Source organism: Oryza brachyantha, chromosome 10 (assembly GCF_000231095.2).
Source record: "Oryza brachyantha chromosome 10, ObraRS2, whole genome shotgun sequence".
Taxonomy (NCBI): domain Eukaryota; kingdom Viridiplantae; phylum Streptophyta; class Magnoliopsida; order Poales; family Poaceae; genus Oryza; species Oryza brachyantha.
The window spans coordinates 6,378,914-6,401,621 of record NC_023172.2 but is presented as its reverse complement, the minus strand read 5'-3'; the positions used below and the strand labels follow the sequence as shown (position 1 = coordinate 6,401,621).

General features: G+C 41.9%; 1 protein-coding gene across 2 annotated transcripts; it reads right to left on the bottom strand.

The window, feature by feature from the left end:
- Nucleotides 1–4,801: 4,801 nt before the first annotated feature.
- On the bottom strand, nucleotides 4,802–13,842 carry LOC102716069 (glycine-rich RNA-binding protein 2-like). Of its 2 annotated transcripts, XM_006661631.3 has the most exons (5): nucleotides 13,449–13,842; nucleotides 11,551–11,675; nucleotides 11,356–11,424; nucleotides 11,150–11,256; nucleotides 4,802–5,689 (listed from the first exon to the last, which is right to left on the bottom strand). In XM_006661631.3, exons 2-5 carry the CDS (start codon nucleotides 11,657–11,659, stop codon nucleotides 5,066–5,068), a joined length of 909 nt encoding a protein of 302 aa, XP_006661694.1. In that variant the 5' UTR covers nucleotides 11,660–11,675; nucleotides 13,449–13,842; the 3' UTR covers nucleotides 4,802–5,065. The 2 variants fall into 2 exon arrangements, with proteins under 2 accessions (XP_006661694.1, XP_040384010.1); XM_040528076.1 differs by lacking the exon at nucleotides 13,449–13,842 and having other exon boundaries at nucleotides 11,551–13,184.
- Nucleotides 13,843–22,708: the final 8,866 nt, after the last annotated feature.

Below are 22,708 nucleotides of genomic sequence, written 5' to 3'. Positions count from 1 at the left end.
CCAAATGTCATGCCTTCCCGAGGGAGGATTGGATACATATTTATAGCTACCTACTAGTCTAAAGAGATACTGTCCTAGAGCATCTCAACAACATATCCTAGAGCATCCTAACCACCTGCCCTAGAGCATCCTAACAACCTGTCCTAGATGCTGTCCTAGTAACTGAAAGCTGAAAAAACAAGGGTAGGACACCACAAGACCAAGACCAAACAGCCCAAGACTTATTCCTTCAAAACGAACGCGGCCTATGTGGTATTCACTCTTAGGAGTACATAGATATTCACAAACTTCGTGACTGCCAGTGGTAACTTTTATTGGCCAAGGCTAAAAATAATTTTTGACTGGTATCAGATAAGCCAATCGTTCGCACGATTATTCTGAAATACACATATATAGAGAGGGACTTTAGAGTTTAGAGAGCATATATTCTACGTACGGAGAGTTTGGTTGAGAAATTGAAAAATGAAGCATTGGAGACATGAATGTGTCATTACATGTTTGTGCATAAAAAAATAGTCTGGAGCTTCTACTTGTAGTGGTGCTATGTATTATAGTAGAGAGAAGGGCAGAGATCAGTGACCACATACCTGCATTGTGTACATACATGAGCACTTATTGGAACCAATAGTCGATCGATCAAGATCACTTGGCTATCTCAGGATTGATCAAGTGGTGATATTTTGCGAACATGGAAATAAGTGTCACACATGTTCATGTGTGTTATCAAATTATATTGTTGGGGATGGAAATAAATGTCACACCTTTTGTAGGCTCAATTCAGAATGTTACTTACCTGCATCAAAGAGGACTAAATTATGTCAGAAATTGAAGTGGATTTTGCCTAATATATTCTAATGTCAGAAAACTGGGGTGTGCCCTGAATTTAAGAAAAATAGAGCATACACGGTCAAGCATTAATATGCTGTGATTTGAAATATATAAGTGAAGAACTCGACCTAGTGGCTTCCTCTTCCTTTTGGAGAAAGTGATGATGAAAATAATTCCTGAGCGAGTATAAACTCCATGTCCTGTGGCTAAAGAGATCAAGTATAAGTTTCATGTCATGTTGCTTGACAAAAAAAATATAAAAAACTAAAAAATCAAGAAGTTGGATTGATGACATGAAGTTGAAGATTTCACTCTCTAACAAATACGAAGATTAGCCAGGATTTGTCTGTACTTCATTGCGAGTGTTTCTCTGTGTTAGTTGTGCTCATTCGTTCGTTTTGAATTTTCTTACAACAATCTCGGTGTAGTTCCAGCAACTTAAGCATTACACTCTTTCTGATAGATATATACAATAGAAGTTGAAGTGAGGCGTCGTATATAACCTGTAGTAGTGAGTAGTACCAACAATTCGTGCTGGCTTTTAATCACATAACATCCCTGCTACTAACAATATCAACTCAGAAGAAAATGATCTTACGTTTTATTTGGCCAAATTGCATATTGCAGAAGCAGAGCTAATCCTAATCGAGTTTCGACATCAGAATCCAATCATCTCCCTTCAAGCTATGCAGTGAAATAAAACAAAACGTCAACATGACAAGAAATGATAGATGGATGATATATATAGAACAAGAATTACAAAAAAGGGTACCAGTATTACTTTGAGGCCTCTCTTATCGCTGTCGCCGGTGGCAGTGATGCACGTGACGGATTTTGTGCTCGGCATGATTTAGGGGAGCTTGCAATCCCCTTGCATATCAAGGCGCAGAGTGGTGCAAGCACAATATCCAACGGAATTTGGCGGAATTTTTTGATCAAGTGAAATTCACATCTTGTGAACACGTTGGGGCGGGAGCAGTCAGCGGCCGTTGGCGTGGGCCGCCGGCGATGGGGCAGACACGGCGTGGAGGGCATCCTGCAGCGGTTTGTCGGTGTTAGGGCGGCAACAGGCGGCGTCTGTCAACGTGGGCACGGCCGGCGGCGGACCGAAGCATGAGCACAGCCAATGGCGAAGGTGGACATCGGAGTGGTGGCAGGAGCCGGCGCCAGCCAAGATAGTGGGTGTGGTGGCGGCCGGGAACGTGGGGACGGTTGGCGGCGAGCGAAGCCATGGGGGCAGCCGGGAGAGTGGGGAGTGGGCGGCGGCGTGAGGGCGGCATGCGGAGGGGAAGAGACGGGGCCGGGGTTTGAGGGCGATGAGGTGGGCGAAGGTGCGTAGTCATACGAGTGTGTCGTGTGTATGTTGCAAGAGAGATATCTTTAAATGTTTTAGGTATTAGATATGTACATCTAACGGTGAGAAATTAATTGAGTCAATCTTGTGTACATTTGTTTGGGTGACCATAGAGAAAATCTAACTCCTCCTTTTTATTCCTCTATTCCTTCATCTATTCATTCCTCTATTATTTTTTAAATATACGGTCTTCTTCCTCTATTCTAATATATAATTATACCCTTTTTTTTGCAAGCATGTATACAACTATTATTATTATTTTGTCTCTAGCTAAACTCATCCCATGAAGGATTTTCGAATATTATCATAATGACTGGTTTAATAACTTCGTGGATTCCACAGGCACATTTCCTTAATATATGCAAATTTAAAGGAAACTTTAATTTCTGGAAATATCCTAGAGCTTAGGGTTATATTTTTCTACTACCATTATTAATATGGTATATAAAATATTAAAAAATTTGCCCTCTTATAATATTACAAATTAAATTTATATTAATTGTAAGCATCCATATAATGTGTTCGATTTAATTCGCAATGGTCTCAACGTGCATCATGCACGATGACTAGCAGTATAGTAAAGAAAGTGTTGAGAAACCAGTGGCCTACGATTGGATCCAATCTGAGTGTAATAACGTTTGGTAGGGATTTAGACGATAGGTTTCGGTGATTTTGATTCTGATTCTCCGTAAATCAGAATTAGGACAAATCATAATTAGTTTGATAGGGCGTTTGGTTAAAAAAATAAACTTGATTCTAACGGGAGTTTGAGATGAATTGTCAATACTACAAAAAAACATAGCAAGGGATTTGAATTTTGTATATTTCTACGTGTGGCCTAATGTAAACTTCAATAATTATTATAAACAGACATATCTATGTGTTAATTTTTTTATATTTAACATGTGAAAAAAAACTTATATTCGAACATGGCTAAACCACATTAAAAATGCATTGCATTTGCATGACATAACATATCTATTACATCGGTCCACTCATAAAATGAGTTATTATAAAAATAATTATTACTGTAGTCTTAAAAAACATGGCAGCTACAGTTATACGAGAACTTTCATCTTAACTGCCATAAAAGTTATCACGAAATATAAATTAACCAAAGTACTAGCTAGCTATGTACAGTGTCACGGTATAGCTGATCAATAGGGATGGCAATGGGTAAATACCCATCGGGTATTGGTACTTCAGATCCATAGCCACCAGTAAAATTTTGTACCATCAAAATACCCATACCCTGCCATGGGTCGAAAATTTTAGACCCATAGTAAACCTTATCTGTCGAGTCACCCATAAACCCGTAATAGTTTAAAACAATCTAAATTACATGTTTCTATATATATATAGTATAGTACAGTAGACACTAGATACTTAAGACATCATACATTCATATAGTGTGGTAGAAAAAATATGGATGATTTTTAAATACATAGTGTTTTGGTTAATTGGGCTAGGCTAATTTGTATTGGGCGTTTAAACTTGCGGGTATTTATTACTTATGGGTAAACGGGTGTAAGGATCATAAAAACGTTTCCATACCCGCGTACCAATCAAGTAAAGTATTTGCCCAATTAATTACCCACGAATGATATATTTAGTTCTACCCTAATAAATTAAATACACATTAGGTATTGGGTCCCGACTCCCCGTTGCAATATCTAGTGATCAATTGTCACGGTTATAATTCTTCAGTGTCCATAAGAATTAGAAAACTAGCTAATCGAGCGATGCGAGGTTCTATGCATCGCGATGCTTCATTTAGTCAAAGTGAATAAATTGACAAAATTGATTTGTGACCAGGACGTTCGGGGTCGGCGGCGACTAGGACGTTCGGGAGCGTCGGTCGGGCTCGTCGTCGGTGTGGTCGGCCGTGAGGGCGCTCGGGGAAGCGGCGACGACGAATCTCTGGTCCGGGGTGGAGGTCACACGAGACGCATGAGAAAAATTTTTATTTTTTAAATTTTTTAATAAATAATTATTATTAAACCTCGAGCACCTTTTAACCACGTCAGCGTTGATGACGTACAACACTGCCACGCAGCACGGTTAACGAGCATTTAACTTTTTATCACTCTTATAAATGTTCATAATAGATTTGTCACTAGACTCATATGTCATAGACTTAAAAGAACCCATGTGTCATACACAACGAGTGACAAATTTATTTTAAACACTCGTAAGAGTGGTAAAAAGTTAAATTTTTCACACATGACAGTCTTGCCATGCCGCGGCAGTGGCATAACAAGTCTGCCATACCAAAACCCTTGCGTGGTAGCGTTGTTTTACCACGCTAATATTAATGGCATGACCAAAAGATTTATCCAATGAAAATATTTTCTTCCGAGGTTTAGTAGTAAAATTATTTATTAAAAAAGTTTAAAAATAAAAAAATTCGACCCATGAGCGATCTGGGCCAGCTAAAGAAGTTAAGCTGAGCAAACGTGCTGTTCTAACGGCTAAACTGTGATTGTGTTTTCGTTGACGATTATCTGGATTACAGAAGAACACTCGGACGGCTGAGAAGACCTGATGACGTGGTGCAACCTGCAGCAAGCTCTACAATTCTATATATAACAATTAAAGCCGTTGAGGGCAACAACTACATAGGAAGAAAGGATGGGATTGTAGTGCACTGAATCCATAATACCTCAGGTTTTTTAATGAGCGTATATCACAAGAGCACCGACAGTCCAGCATGCAAACACGAGCAAGCCAAGTAAGCGAAAACAAGGCTACAACACCAAACTTATTTGCGTATGGAACGTTGGTCTTCACCCTAGGATTTCTACAGAGGTGATCATGCACCTACCACCGGCAAGGCAAGAAAAAGTCACTGGACTCCCTGGACTTTATGGTCGAGCGAGCTTTTTAACTTGTCTTGTTGGCATAGTCATCAGCCACATCTGCATCCTTGAGATCATCCTGAATCAATTCCTCCTGATCATCTCCTTTCAGGTCCTCATCAACCAAGCCCACACCCTCATCTTTGCTCTCACCATCCCCTTGGCCATCACCAACATTCAGGTCACTTAACAAATCGTCCAGCTTACCAGCGGATTCATCACTGGTGGCATTGCTTGTGTAGCTGTTGTTGCTGCTTCCACCGTAGTTTCCACCTTCATATACACCAGGTGCTGCACCCCCATGTCTGAAGTTGTCACCACTGTAATTTCCAGGGGCAGTATAATATCCACCACTGTCGCCTGCGTAACCAGTCCCACTACCGTAGCCATGTCCACCTTCAGAAACACCATAGCCTCCCCTCCCGCCTACAGAGTTATATCCACCACTGGTGTTATAACCACCATAATTGCTAAAATTACTGTATCCACCACCACTACCACTACCATACCCACGGCCGCCATCACTATAGCCTCCATCACCACCATTACCATATGCACCCTGTCCACCATAGCCACCACCACGGTAGCCACCGGCACGGCTACCACGGTCATGAGCATAACTCACCCTCACTATCCGGCCCTGCAGATCCTGATACAGGGAAAAGAAAACATACTACATGAACAATGGGCATCAATCAAAGGAAAGAGATTTAGCTGTTAATGCAAACCAACCAGTATTGAACACGATAGCTGCTGAGAAGAATATTAGGACAATTGCAATAATAATATATGCAAATTCAGAGCTGGCAACAACTGAAACGTACTATAATATAAACCAACTAGGGAAGATTGATTCAACTGCTAGCAAAAACAAACTACAAAAAGAATACAGATTAGTCTCTTGGAAGAAAATAGAGAGCATTATAACAATCATTCATACAGTTTCAGATCATGCAATAAAAGCAAACAACAAATAGATGAAATAAAATAGCAGCTCATCAACACAGGAAGCCAGGAAGTCTTGAAGAACAGTCACATGAGAATATTTCTTATATTGATGTGACGGTACAGAAACTGCAGTACCAGCACCCTCACCAAAATCTTTGGAATGAAATAGTAAACAAGTTGTCAGGACTGGAACTGCTGAAATGGAATTGTGCGATGAATTTTTTTTATTAAATTCATCATATGATCTATTTGAAATAGCATGCATTAATTTTGTGTGCAAATGATACTTATTAGACTCTGAAATGTGAGACTATCCCATGTGGGCCCAAAAGGTCAAATAATGGGTGATGTCAGAATATATATATGATATTGGACTCATCTTGCTCTATATTTTGAATAGAAAAATAATGATCCAAGCAGAATTCAAATATGATGTATAATTCAAGAGATATTAGCTTTCAAAGAAAGGGTATCAACTAATGCAGTAGGTTGCTTTGATTGGTCATTATCTCTAATATCTCCATACAGCTCGTCAAAATTACATGAGGTGTGGGGTCCACCATCATATAGCGATGCTAAACCGGGATTATCTCCATTATCACATGCACACAATTTCTATCTGCAGCAGCCATTTAGGATTTCTTTATCTGCAAAAGATCGGTGGAAATAAGTAACACATAGCGAACTGACTTACCGCTGAAAGATTGTGAGGATGAGGCTGAAAGAAATAAATTTGCCCCGTGCGTGTCATGTGCAGAAGCGATACCTTCTAATCAAATTCCCCTAAACGGCAAACGCTAGTCAGGCGGTTACCCAATGTCTAGCGTTTAAACGGATTAAACGTTTTAAACAGTTTTCCTACTTTTTGCACAAAAATACACAATCTACAAGACTAAAAGTTCTAGTATTACCAGCAATCAATCGCTACAATTACATCCATCATTGAATAACAGGGTTGATCCGAAGCAATAAGAACTCATTCAATCAATCATTCATGAGTGGATTGATTGATTGATTCAGAAATCAGCACTGGAGAACAGGGAACTAGAGGTGGTGTGGAGGCCTTTACCTGGATTCTTGGAGCAGCAAAAGATGAACAGAACTGCAGAGGGGAGGAGCTGCAGCCTGCTGCAGAGGGGAGACCCCGGCCGTGAGGAACTGTAGGCTGCAGCAGAGGGGAGGCGTCGCTGCGCCGGCCATGAGGAGGAGCAGCAGATGGGCAGCGCCGACCGTGGGGAGTAGCTGCAGGCTGCAGCAGAGGGGAGGCCAGAGGCGCCGTGCGTAAGGAGCTGCAGTAGAGGGGAGGTGCCGCCGCACTAGTCATAAGGAGGAGAAGATGAGTGGCAACTGCCATGGGGAATAGGAGCGGCAGAGAGGAGGTGCCGCCGCACCGGCCATGAGGAGGTGAGGAGCAGTAGATGGGAGAAGCAGCAGGGATGAGGGGAAGAAAAAAATGTGCGGTGGCTGAAGAAACCCTAATCGCATTTTTTGGCCCCTGCAACGTGCGTTCTGCCGTCACCAAATTTTGTTCACCGAGTCGGCGTTTAATCCGCTCTCGCACCGTCTAAATGGGCCGACTACCATTTCGTTTAGCCCGTTTAAATGCGCAGTCCGTTTAATTCACTGTTTAGTCCCTAAACGAGACAGATTTGCTCCGTCTACCGTTTAGACGCCGTTTAAATGGTCTAAACAGCTGTTTAGGCGAACATTCATATGTCCACTTGTCCAGCCCCCGTTGGCGATCTGACTGCCTACATATCTCATCAATCTATGAGCCCTCAATGGCATTTAGACTACCTTCTCATTCTTAATCTATATTTTAAATTGGGTAGATCTTGGTTCTCATTTCTGACCAGACTGCCTATATTCTTGATCAAAACATACCTGCACATTTCTAGCCCTCATTGGTGATTGGACTATCTGATGAGTAAACATTTTTTGCCCCACGCATCAATGAACAGGAGCAATTCTGAAAATCCTTGAAGACAAGCAATACCCATCTGCTCCTCATTTGATGAAGGCTGGTGTACTTGACAGGAATGAATACACCGGACAGAAGTGAATACACCATTGCTGGGCACTGACAAGGCAAAACAAACCACAAAATCCACATTTGATGAAGGCTGGTGTACTTGACTGGGAACCAATGAGGCGAGAGTAATCCCCTTCAGCAAACTCCCTTCACACACCGGCAAGGTGATAGTATACTGTGACCGGGTTTTTGCGAAACAAAGCCACTCGCATCATAAGCAGTATACTCATAAATTGCACCAACCTCAAAAGCTTCAGTGAGCAAATATTATCTTAGAGATGATGACCCCAACTACAGCTTAATCGGAGGTATTTGGCCACTGAGGGGAGGGATCCAGCCAGATGGCCTTGTTGGCAAGTCTATTGGAGCCCTTTCTTTGCCAAGTTTGCCCAATTTTGGTTTAGAGAGCCATTTAGCAACTCTATTGGAGATGCTCTTAGCAGCCACTAGAAGTAAATTAACAGTTAAGGGTGGTTTGGAATAATCTATAGTACTTTCAAAGTCACAAGTGATGTTGGTGGTGATGACAAGTCTGCCACCACCATCACTACCGCTGACTTGTGGGCATAGCGGAAGAAACTCATTGATTTTGAGAAAAGACTGGAGGGATAAAAAACAGGCATGATGGATTTTTTTAATACTTTCTAAAAGTATGTTGGGAGGCTAGGAATTGAACTTTGGGCCTTCAGCTCCCCTAGACATGCAACAGATGCTATGCTGGATATCAGGTCATCATCAACTTGTTATTTACTAGGGGAACAATATATACATGGTCTTAGATTTAGAACAAAATATATTCAAACATATCATTTTTTACCCAGACGGTTAATTGTTTAGATCGCGGTTAAACCAATGAACCGGGAACCAGTGGCCTAATCGGGTCACTCTCCAGTCGTTTTTCCACTATGCTCGCTCTCTATATAGCCTTCAAGACCAGTTTCCACTGTCTGAAAAGAAAAGTACATCAATCGAGAGTCTGTAAGCTGCAGCCCTTTAATTTTCCATTGTTTTGCTTCATTTTCCTTGATTCAAGTAAACAAACTCATGAATATTTATGCTTTCTATTTTTAAATAGGACACACCCTACAATTTGTTGTTAATGAGTACTACATCCATCCATAAATATAAGGGGTTAGGCCACTGTTTGCCAACAAAAACACTAAAAGGATAAGTCATAGTACAAAAGGTGGTAGTTGAGGAAATAAACTAGTGCAAAAGTTCATAGATGGGCAATAAACTAGTATTGTTAGGAGGAAAATAAAAGTTCATTGAACTAGGAAGGTACTAGCATTTTGAGAAACGGAGGGGGTACAAAAGCAATGCCACGGAATCACCAAATCCCTTTATATTTTTGGACAGACCAGAAGTACATAATCGCTTGTATTTGGGGGAGTATTTTTTTTTGTCACATGAAAAAACATCATAAGTCTAGTTTTTTTTGTGGTTGTTTAAAATGAAGAATAAATTTTCAGCCAATTAGAATCAAATATATGATTCTTAACCATGTGGACTCAATTTTTTTTGTTTATTTCAACAAAATGTTGCAACACATGAGTATTTGATTAGTACATTATTATATTAGAAGCAATTAGGGTGACCAGAGCATTGTCATAGATGCTAGTGCAGTATCGTAAAAGTTCATTGGTTTTCTTTTGCATGGTGGGCTAATTCTGGTTGAAGTGTGCTATGTCTAATATACTCCCTCTACAAAGCTATATTTTGGGGGAGAGGGGGTATAGAGTAAATAGATTTTGCATAATCAACCTGTAGCTGTATGATGATTGGTCACCAAAAGGGTTCTTAAACGGGTCTAGCAAGGAGGCAACCTACGTCCACTGTACATCCAATGTGATAAGGCATCAAGGCGCAAGAAGATACCATACACAGTAACAAAGCGAAACAAAAGAACAAAAAAAGTAAATAATAAAATGGCATTCAGCCAGTATGAACAATACACATTAAGGCCCAGCCGAACAGTCAAATTACACCAGCAAGCAGTGCCGAAGAAAAAAGCGAGGAGAAGAGAGAATTAGTGCAGAGTAGAGAAGAGATGGGGGTGGGAGAAGGGTTCAGTGACAAGGATGTGCTGGATAGGGCAAAACCTAGACAGAGATGATGGCGGTGCACATCCAGAATGGAGATGCTGCCACCCATGGATCAGGGGATAACTTCTTCCTCTTCTATAACCTCTTGCCAATGGTTGTGCCGGCTTTGGGTACGCCTTACCGCTTTAGCAACATTTTCAACTGTGCCACTAATACCATCCAGTTAAAGAGGCAAAACTGGCCCAGTATCTCTCTAAACTCTAAGATAAATTATGCATTTACCATCAGATACTACTGCATGTTCACTGCCACTGGTTTTTATAAGAAGCCTTTTAGTATATCACACGTCATGCAATGAACTAAGGACTTAAAATTATGGTCTTCCGCTTTCAGTCAATAGCATCCTTCTTTAGACTAATCGGAGACTCCCCAAGAAGGTCAAAAAAAAACTAAAAACTCTAAGCATCCATCTATGGCACATATGGCTAAGATCAGATATAATGGAAGAATTCTATAATAGATTGGTGTTCAATTGATTATTGCAAGAAATAAGTTGCTGAGTGTTTTTTTAAGACATAAATAAAACTATATAAATTTATTTTAGAATACTATAGCATGCTATGCATGAGTTGAAGAATAATTTAATTAGTTTTATTTGCTTCTTTTCACAGCCAAGTTTGGAACAAAGATTGTTGAAGGTGTAAGTTGAGTGGCATACATCAAAACAAAACAGCCTCTAAATTCTCCTATGTGATACCCACTTTCATTGATCACCTAGTCCAACAAATTGTTGCAGCATAATAGAAAATTGGAGTTCACTCACTTTAAAAAAATGGAGCTCACAAAATTCTGAATTATAATTAATTTTGCCAGGCAGTTCAGCAAACTAAACTCATCTTTAGCAGAAATTAGAGATCTTTAATTAGAGCGGCTTTGAAGCATCCATACCATATAATCACATTTGATATTATAAGATGTTTGGCTCTATCTAGATTTATCCATAGATTCATTAGCATCCATATGAACATAAGGAGAGCTAGAACATCTTATAATATGAAGCAGAGGCAAGGATTAAACAACAAACCTTCCCATCCATGCCAGTAATGGCAGCTGCGGCCTCATCTGTGGATGTGTAGGTTACAAAACCAAATCCCCTCGACCGTCCGGTGGTACGGTCCATAATCACCCTAGCTGAAAAAAAAACACCAGCATCACAGATTGTTCTGTTCGCACAAACAAATTTATCATCAATATGGACCAAAAGGGAAAAAAACAAGACAGACATAGTACCTTCAATGACTTCACCGTAGTTAGCAAACGCTTCCTTCAGGCTCTGGTCATCAGTACCATACGAGATTCCTGCATGAACAAAAAACCAACAAACAGAAAGATATCAGACAAACACCTCTCCAAAAAAGAAAAAAAAATTATTAAGAAAAAGAACAAAATAGACGAACAGTGAGGAACAGAGAACACGGAAATTACCTCCAATGAAGAGTTTTGAGGAGGACATGCATCGGACTGCCTGGTACAGTGACGAGCCCGAACCTGCCGACTGCCTGACAAGGTTCCCAAACTTCCGCAACAACGCCATGATATCTCAAAATACCCTGCCAAATCACACAAAAATTGGATCCAGAAGCTACTCCTGTAGGGTGTGTCTGGTTACTTGAATCATCCTAGCATGGTCCATCTCTCTAATCTAGGCTGAGTTTGGCCTGTTTCTGGACATGCAGATGCACTTGTTTGGTTGTCTGTATTGAATGAGCCCAGATATGGTTAGATGGTGTTTGGTTGCCTGCAGTAAAAGGTTGCATGGAGGAGATGGTGTTTGGTTGGATGTTTGGATCTTGAGTGCAATCACCTCTTCTTTTAAATTTTGAGGTTGCCACATGTGTTAGTGCAATGAAAAATCTTCTAAGTCCTTATTGAACAAATTGTAAAATGAATTTTATTCTATTTTTTGGCACACCACTGATGTATATTTTTCCCTGTATTCTGATCGTGGTGGTGACAGCAGTGTTCATAATATTTTTTGGGTGCCAAAAAATGGCAGATTGCTTGCTGCCACAGCTAGTATATATAAGCAATTTTCAGTGAAATGAGATGATTCCATGGCGGATTGCTTGCTGCCAAACATGTTTTGATGTACAGGTTGATTTAATTTCCATTATCAAAAAAAAAGAAGCTAGCTGCTGCTGATGAGTCTCCATTGAACTGTACTACGTACGTGCAAACCCAGAAGGAACTAAATAATACTAATCATATCTGAAATAAAATGGTGTCCAGTATGAACTCGTGTGCAATCCCAACACAAAATAAAATGGAGTAAACATGCACTGAAAAGAAACCTGAAGCAATACTTTAAATTATCAGCCACTCTGTAGAAAACAGTACTCCAAACCATCATCTTCCACATTGCAATACTTCAAACAATAAAACAAGGCTGAAATAAAATAAGCATAATCTGAATAGTATGGCATCCATTTCCACCTTAGCCAACATGTGACCATGTTCACTACAAAAGAGTACTTGTTGTCCACTACCACCTTAACATGAAGTTTAGCTCTAAATCTATGATTGTGGCCTACTACAAGGAGAAACATGGCAACTTGTTCTTCCATTGAGCTATGTATACTGTCCCACAATAGTTCTCTTTCTCGGAACAAGTTACACAGCCGAAAAAAGGGGTCCTTCTCATTCTGAGTTGATTTAAACAATTCGTATCATCCGTATGATAGATGAAACGAAGGTTTGACTGCCTAGCTACGTCTCTTTCGGACATTGGGCCATATGAGATCCTAGGGGTACGGTTTCTAGCTCTTCATATAACAAAAATGGTGTAAGCATGCAGCACTGCAACTAACCCAGCTGCTCTAGCAATTAAGGTCTGTCGATACATCGCATTTCTTCCATCTATGCCAATAAAAATATATAATACATAGTCAAGACAGAGAATAAAAATGGATAGTGCTGTCAATGTGTACTAATATCAGTCAACTAGTGCTACGTCCAGTAGCAAACAGTCATTGACAATGGAAATAAAATAGACACCAAGGTTTTACTGTGATACTGATCACAATCAAGGAAACAACAATACAACTAATATTCATGCAAATCAAACTGAAAAGTGACTAGATCTGGGAGAGAATAAATAATCACACAAATAACCGAGTAAAAGATACAGGTTAATCACACCATAACTGAGTACAATGATACAGGTTCAACAGTGCAAGCATTCAACCTTTAATCCAAACAAACCAACCCAGAAAATGCCAGCTTTAATAGATCTAGAAGATTTATTATGGGGAAGTGCCCTTAGTCTGCTCACATGCAAGTAAATCAAGAGTAGAAGAAAAAAAATGAGGGAATGTTTCACTTACCACTTACCAGAGTAGAGGAAGAAGAAGGGAGATGGAGGTGGCCGGTGGGAGAGACAGAGGCCGCCCGACGGGAGGAGGCAACCGCGGCGGAGGATCTCGGCGGAGGAGGAGGACGGCGACCACAAGCTCGGCGGAGGACGACGGGGACGGAGGACGGCGACCGACGCGGAGCCCGAGCGGCGGCGAAGGACGACGGGGGCGGAGGACTGTCGCGGGGGTGGGGGGGGAGGACGGCGACCGGCAGCGGACTGTCGAGGGCACCGGCGGCGGCGGACTGGCGCCGGCTCCGGGGCGGCGGACCGGCGGCAGAATGGCGGCTGACCGGGGTGAACGGGCTCCCCAAACCCTAGTTCTTGGCTGTTGGAGGAAAGTGAGAGGGAGGAAACTGAGGGGGTGGGGAGGGGGTCACCGACCACAGGGTGTAGCCCGCTGCATGCCTTCGGCCAGGCCAACGAGATACGCTCGATCTGCTGGGCTGGGCTCTCGTTCCCGTCTGATCAACCAAATAATCATCTTCCATGACAGACAACCAAATACACCCGTATGATGTGTTTGGTTGTATGGATAGAATGATTGGGTCAAAGCCATTCCATCCTCAGTGCTGTTTGGTTACTGAATCAAGTGGGTTGGGTTGGTACTAGAAGAAAATATACCCTCCATATGCTCGACGAGCTGGTATCACCAATTTGCCCGAACCGTCCCGTCCGAGGATCGCACGTGCACAGCCAAGGGACGCGAGGAGGGGTGAGCAAAACGTGAGAGCGAGCTGGTAGTGGCGGCGGTGCCACGGACAGCAGCTCCGCGCCGGCGATGGTATCGCCCTCTTCCTCTTCCTCTCCTCCCTTTCGTCTCCATCCCGGGCAGCGGCGTGAGGCAGTTGGAGGACGCGGCGACACGGTGATAGCCAGATCCGGTCGCGATGGCGTGAGGAGGGGGACGTCGGCAGTCAGCGATGCGGCGTCGCCAGATCCGGAGCGTTGGTGCGAGGGGGCGTCGTCAGCCGACGACTGGGGCTCGGGACGCGAAGTGGTCGGCGACTGGGTTTGTGGCAAGGGTGGCGAAGTCGTTGGGGCTGGGGCAGTCGGCATGCATCTCTTGCTACAGATGTATGGCATGCATCTCTTGCTCCAGATGTATGTATAGTGTAGTGTAGTAGTGTCACGCCCAGAAATTCCTCACACAAATTTCTGAATTTAATTGTGTATTAAAATCCCTGTCCAGGACCAGCCAGGGTACACAAATAGACAATATTGATTACATAACCATCGTTCTTAGAAACAACTGAAAATAACACTTATTCTAACGAAAATGCAGCGGAAAGATAGAGTAGACTAGCTCTAGCGGGTACGGCTCCAGTCCACAGGCAAACTTCAACAGCAGACCAGCTCACTCATGAGAGTCACCTCCATCGGACTCAACTTCTAACTCTGGAGGAGGAAATTGAGCAAGGGTAAGTACAAACCACCGTACTCAACAAGCAGCACGAAAAAGATGGTAATAATGATGCATAAGGATCATCAAGGACAGGCTAGGGTTAGTTGCAATAAAGCAGCATTTAAATAAATAACAGAGATTAAAAATGAATACAGGTAATTAAATAAGTTAAAGAATAAATAAATAATAGTTGTAAAATACCACAACACTGTCCAACGTTACACCACGTTGCGACAGGCCTAACCACTACTCAACGTTACACCACGTTGCAGTAGTCCCAAGTGAAAGCCAGTTTACCCAAGTCATTAAAGGTTCATTAATCACAGTGACGCTGGGAGACCGCCCGTAACCGTGGGCACGGCTATTCGAATAGATTATACTCTGATCAGAGATGTACTACTGTACCCACAATACACGACTCCACTACACTTGAACGTGCGCCGACATACCACCATGACATACCGGAAAGGAGACCGTGATAGGACCCGTCACATAACCATCCCTATTTAATCGCACCGCACTTCAGGTTTCACCCCCACCTTTACACCAAGTCGGGCAGTCCCCTCTCGTGCTTTGGTACGTCAAATAGTTCGAAGCCATGCTCCAGATCCCACCTTACCCATTTCGGCATGTGGTCAGCACTAAATTACTTCCAGGGTTTCCCGTGAACCGGTCCTTAATTGCCATGGGTGCGACTCTCAAAACCATGCACCCACAGCCCACCATTAGCAATGTTTTAGTTGACATTAACCCGAACCGGGTAATGAATCATAATTAACAGCTATTCAGAACTAGTAATGATTAAGTGTGATCCCAAGAGCTACTTGTTCTAAGCACGGCTAAGCATCAACCTAAGCCTAACTCTACTCAAGTTACCCCTGGTCTAACATGAATAAAGTTGGATAAACAACGGCATAATAATAAGGATTACCCGAAAAATAAATACAGTAAATACTTTAATTAAAACAATACATATTTGAATAGATAAAGCGGGGAATTTGCAATAATAGGTTCAATATGATCGCCACTTGCCTTGCTCTGGTCCTTGGGGAACTTCAGCAACGATCTCGAAGTAAACCGGCTCTTCGGTGGGGTTCGAATCTAAGCGACAAAGCACAAAAATAAAGAAAACAGGCACAAACTCTACTGAAACAGTAAAAGAAAGTATTTTTAATGGATTCTTGACAATTTTATGAATTTAATGAAATTTGAATGGGCGACTAGATGTATTAGATATGAATTTTAGAAGTTTTCTGGGTTTTTTAGCTAAACAGAAAAGTCCTAAATCAATTATTGCGTAATTAATAGGGCTGCTGATGTCGGCGGAGGGGTGAGGTGGCGCCGACAGGTGGGGGCCACTTGTCGGTGGGAGAAAGGGGAGGTGGGCGGCTGACAGCTGTGCCCCACAGGAGGAGAGGGGGAGGAGGGAGAGGGGTGGCCGACGGGTGGGACCCGTCGGTCAGAGTGAGAGAGCAGGGGAGTGGAGAGGGGGTGCTCGGCCGACGGCGGTGACCGGCGGGCGGCGACGGCGCGCGGCGCGACAACGCGGCGACGATCGGCGACGAGCGGCGCGAACCGGCGACGACCTGACGACGGCGACGCGGGAACCGGCGGCAACACGGGGAGGATGGCGTCGGCGGCGCGGTAGGAGGGAGGCGGCGCTCCGGCGTCGACGGGGTTGCATCGGCGACGGCGAGGCGAGGGTGTCGGCGAGCGGAGGGACGACGGCGAGGACCCAGGCGCGCACGCGCGTGGCGGCGACGACCCCCGGAGAGGAAAAGGAGGGAGAGGGAGAGCGGCATCGGCTCACCGGCGACGGGGACGACGACGATAAGTCGGCGAGACGGGGGAACACGGGGTGACGACCGTCGGTGAGGGTGGCGAGGTACGAGCGGCGAGATCGACTGCGGCGGCAGAGGAGAAGGGCGTGGTGGTGGTTCGGGCGGACGGGGAAAGGGCGGCGGCGGCGCTCGTGCAAGGGGGTTTTATAGGGGGGAGAGGCACCGCCTAGGGCGGCGAGGTAGTTGGAGACCGAGTGGCGACGAGGCGAACTCGGCGGCGGCCGTTGCGGCGGCGCGGCGAAGGCGGGGCGGAGGCGGACTCGGCCGGCGCCCGGACTGGTCGCTGACAGGCGGGCCCCGCCTATCAGTGGCACGCGGGAGGTGGCGGCAGACTTGGCGCGCGAGCGAGCGGCGGAGAGTTGGGCCGAGCTGTGGCTGGGGTCGGCCCAGGAGGGAGGAAGGGGAGGCGCGCGGGAGGAGAGGAGGAAGCGGGCCGGCTTGGCCGGATCGGGCCAGGAAAGGGCGGAGGGGAGAAAGAAAAAGGAAAAAGAAGAAGGAAAAAGAGAGGAGGAAAATTGGACTTCGGCCCAATTAGAGGAGGAAGGAAAAAAGAAAGAAAAAGGAGGGAAAAAGGAAAGCCCCACTTTTGCCGAGTTTTAGATTAATTTTTGGGCAAAATTTTATACTCTGCAATTTAAGTTTAAATCCCGTTAATTGATTTGGATCTTCGATTTAATTAAATTAATTCTTTAGAGAAATTTTTCCTGAGTTAATTAAGCCAATTATTATTTACGAATTAAGGCTTAGGATAAAACTCCGGGTATGATAACTAGTATAACTAGATAGTTAACCACTCATTCTTGTTGGTTTCCATCCTGTACATGACATATCTTGCTTTTGCTCCAGATATAGGTATAGTGGTATAGTAGTATATCTGGACATACGTAGAAACGGAAAAAACAGTATAGTTCTCACATGTGTGTACCTATTTGTTTGCAGATAAAGTGATTTATTTTGTTGATTGAGGCTTTGAATTGGAAAATATGTGGACTTTATTTTTGTTTGAATGTCGTCTTGTCATTTGTCTGCTTCTTATTAGGTGTGAAATGACATATGGAACTGAAATGACATATGCAATTTCATTTATTTGGTGTGGCTATAGTTAACAATGAAGTGTACATTCTATTTATTAATTGTAAAATGTCTATATTCATATATTAAATTCATTTTAAATATACTACTTGTATAAACAAACACAAAATTACGTTAGGTTATTAAAATATTAATCCTACTGTCTCATACGTTTTATTTGAAAGATAGCAGGTAACTTTACCAACTTATTATGCAAAGTAACCATATCTGGCCATCCTAACTTCGTCCCTCGAACTAAACAAGTGATAGGTTCACCCCATCCCATCTCATCCCTTCAACCAAACAAAAAACATGATCCAATCCATCCCACCAACCAAATAGAAAAATAGAACCTACTTATCCTGCAAACCAAGGATGGAATCAACCCATCCCACCTAGTCCATGAACCAAACACACCCGTAGTGGATGAAGGAATCACGGGCAAAATGGTTGGATCCGTGGATGGTGTTGGGGGATTTGGGTTAGAAGGGTCTCTTCTCTGGCCTTCGGGTGGAGTTGTAGAAGACCGATGCAGCGGCGATTCAGGGGGCAAAAACCCTCAAAGAGGTTGGCCACTCGCACTCAGGGATATTTAACTATTTGCCGCTTTAACATTTTGCACGTATCTAAATGTCACTTATTTGTCTTTATAAATATTGCACCGTTGATAGGACGTGTATTACTACCTCATTGTAAGACTTTTTAGTCTTGTCTAAATTAATCAATTGATGAATGTATATACTTTATATATGTCTAGATTTATTAGCATCCATATAAATCGAGATAAGGCTAAAAAGTCTTACATTGTGAAACGGAGAGAGTAATATTTTGCCGCTTTCGCACACGTGGAATACCAAATTAGACCACCACCATGTACCAACCACGTGTAATTACATTATTACCCCTTTTATTTTGTGATGAACATATAACAGTATAGCTATATTCTATAGCATTTAAAACACATTAAATTTAATCGTTCATATTCAAAATAAATGGGATCACCAAAAATGATAAACACATAATAGATCAAAATTTGAGGCACAGTAAATATGATAAAAAAATACATGCTATATCATTAGGAGATTTTTACAGTATCATATATAACATATACAATAGTAAAGCCACATATTGCAGTAAGTTCCAACACATTCATGAATAATAATCTTTTATAGATCGGGAGTTAGGCTGGATGGGAATTGAAGAGATGTTGATTTTAGTTTTTTTTTTTGCACAAAGGGGTAATTTGGTAATTTCGTTGGTGTGTCCATCTTGTCAAGCTGAGTTGGGACTGTGAGAAAGTGGTAAAATATTAGTACATATCCTCTCACCAGTAGCATATTTGTAAAGATAAATCTAAAAGTGACATTTTATAGTTGGAAAATCTTATAGTGGTAAGTAGTTAAATATCCCCAGGTTCCACCGAGCCCATGGGAATGGAACCAAACAGTGGAGTTCGGTGGATTTTTCTCATGTGCATTTGTTAACGGTAAAATTTGGAACTGACAGTATGACTACATAAAAAAAAGAAAAATTAGAACAAAAGAATAATGTGTTGCTCCTTAAGCAATTAATGAAAAAAACAGAATATAACAAATTGAAATGTTTTAAATGGAAAGAATTGCATCATCATCAACCTCTGTTTCAAGCAAACAAATACTCCCTCCATCCCAAAATAAACTAGTCTTTTACTTTTAGCTACAATTTGACGCTCCGTCTTATTTAAATTTTTTTACGATTAATATTTTTTGTTTTTATTAGATGATAAATCATGAATAGTATTCTTGAAAAATTTTCAAATAAGACGAATGGTCAAACGTTGGAGACAAATAGTCAAAAGTTTGCCCTATTTTGGGACAGAGGGAGTATCAAACATAGCCCCCAAATGTCGATAAAAAAACCGGCTATTAGTTGCCTCCGCTAGAAAACGATGCCAAGCAACATCAACAATAGTAGTGTCCGTCTCATCCGTAAAGCTGCGAAAAGCATCAACAAATATAGAACACCACGACAGCAACAATTAGCCCTAGAATTAGTTCAAATTAGAGGTAGCAGAACAACATTCTAGCACATCAACCGAACCATGTCTCAACCGAAGCAGCTATGCCAGAGCAACCAGAGAAACCACATCGTACGAAGGGATAAAAGGGATGCTCAAGATCCAAGTGAAATGCCAACCAGACACTTCTCTATCATAATCACTTGTGATTTGTCTCCATACCTTGATTTTACGACAAAAAAAAAGTAAAAAGATTAATACTCAAGACTAACACACAACTACTCCTTTAGCTAAATGACAAACCAATAAAGTTGATGATTGCACCATCTTTATCTAAAGCTCAAATAGCTACTTACGCTTCTCTATAATATGATGCAAAGCAGTAGGCGCATATATCTAACAATAACAATTCCCTTTACAATGTAGGAAAAAATGGTAGAATAATTGTTGACGTCAAAAATGTGATCTGACGTCACACACGAAGGCCTGGAAGTCAATCATAGACAGCTTCAGTGCAGGACCTAAATTCTTAGAATGTGCACGGGCGTGCCAGTCAATTTGATCTTGTAACTGACAAGATATAAACAGTGAAAAGGGCCAATCGGCTATCAAGCCGATATGTGACTAATAATTCAGTCGATCAGATGTTGATGCTGCAATGGTTAGCCGATAGGATAAACCATTGGCTGTAAAAAAACTTGGATCGGTTAGAAACTTGATAGAAACAGACTTGAATTAAATATTAGACCAACATAATGTGCTAAGTTAGTTATTAATCTTAGTCGATCGGACAAGCTCCTATCGAACTAGACGTGCAGAGATCGGATTTAACCAAGACAATATGCAATCGAGCATAATATGATTATAGGAAACATGAAAATCGATAAGGCTAATAAATAAACTGACGAATTAATTGGAATAAACAATGAATCATATGTTACGGTCGGCTAAACTCAATTTGGGTATGATTCTCACAAGCTGATGCAACATAAATAACTGTCGATATAACTAAATCAAGCTGATTGGTATAAGCATGTAGACGATTGGCTACTCTATTGATGTAAATATAATAAGCATGTAGATCGGCAAACATCATTAGCTATAGATGACTGACAAATGACCAAGATGTATAGAATATCTAGCCCAGATGGCTAAGAATAATCATAGAACATCGAGCATCATGTTTTCAGTTCCAGTAAATAGAAACCAACATTGTCTATTCTCTAGTCTTGAATATAAGGAAATGGAACCACCATTCATTCTGGTTCAAGGGCTTATATTTGACATTTCTAAATTTGCACATATATTAGTTCTAACCAGAAAATGTCTATCCATGTCTTGATGGAACAATGATGGAGTAGATTAACTCAGAGTTATTTCATCAGCTGGAGCAAATTCACATGTGGATATGAACATTTTTCAGTATAAGAAAATCAATAAGCTAAAGGAACAACGATGGATGAATTTTAACTGCTGTTAATCAACTAATAAAGTGGAACTGAAGTGCAGAACCTGAAATTTCTTTTGGCTAAACTTGGTGATGAACTGATGACTGATCATACAATTTTATTAGATCATGACGTGATGTGAATCATGTGATATTTAGAACTGTTAGATAAATTTCAGGTAATCAATATATTTCCATCTGTTGCTAAAAACCATTTTCATTTAGCTCACTGCAACTTGCTTAAATTTTTCTTCCATATATTTCCCCACCGCTGTCGCAGCACTGCTAGATTTATGGACGATCAAATATAACATAACATTGGTTAAAGCACCCTTTCTACTCACAGTTGTTGCTCCGGTTTCTTTAGGTGGATTCAGCGCTTCAAGGTAACCCAATGGTTGGCAGAGTTTACATTTTCCTTCCGGTTATTATTTCTGCACTATCTTATGCAGTAATTAATTGAGGGATTTATTTTGGTTTTGTGAGAGCATACCGGCAGCAGAAAGCAGTCTGTTCCTCTCAGAAGTTCATAAGAAGTTCTATAGGTACACATCACTTTATGTATTTCGTTTTCTTGTGATTAGATTTTGTCACATCAACATGGTCATGAAAAAGAGAGCTTCCCTGGTACCATGTAAAGGTAAATAACATTATGTGATGTATCTTACATCAGGCTATCAAGTTCTTAAATGTTTATATGGGATGGAGGCTAAAATTGGAAACCTTTTGATCTACTTCTTTTGTCTGAAAATTAACCCATTAGATGTCAATAGGTACATGGGAGTGAGATAGCCACTATTCACATGGATATAGTCAAACTAGGCGAAAGCTATCAGAGCATGCTTTTTTTATTATAGTAAGTTAAGACATACTTTAAGTTTCAGCATAGGGATTTCATGAAGTTGTTTTTCTATTGAAGAAAAGTATGTTGTTACTTATTGCTACTTATTTATAGAGCTGAAGAATTTTATGGGTTTTGGTAATTGTTCACTACACCCTACACAAAGCCTATTAGGTTCAATTCTCGTTTTGTTGTTTTCAGTACCTCGTCCATTGATTCGCATTTTCCTTTTTTAAAAGTACTTGAAGAGAGTTTAAAAGAAGTTTACTTCTTTGCATGTCACTAATCTGCGGCAATGTTATTCTGTCGGGTGGGCAAAGCAAAGGAAAAAAAAATCAAATTAGGTGTGTCCCTTCCTTCAGAGATGATCAAATAAAATGCTCATGACCACAACAGTGTGGCTGGCGGCCGCACCGGGAGCCACGGCAGTCACCCCAGCGGCAGCGACGCTTTCGGCCGTGGCGGTGACGACTTTGGCTTTGGCCGTGGGGGCGACGGCTTCGGCTTCGACCGTGGCGGCGATGACTTTGGACGTCGCGGCAACGGTTTCAGCTTCGACCTTGGGGGTAATGGCTTCGGTCGCAGAGGCTATGGCCAACGCTACGACAACATGGGCGGAGCTAGGGGATT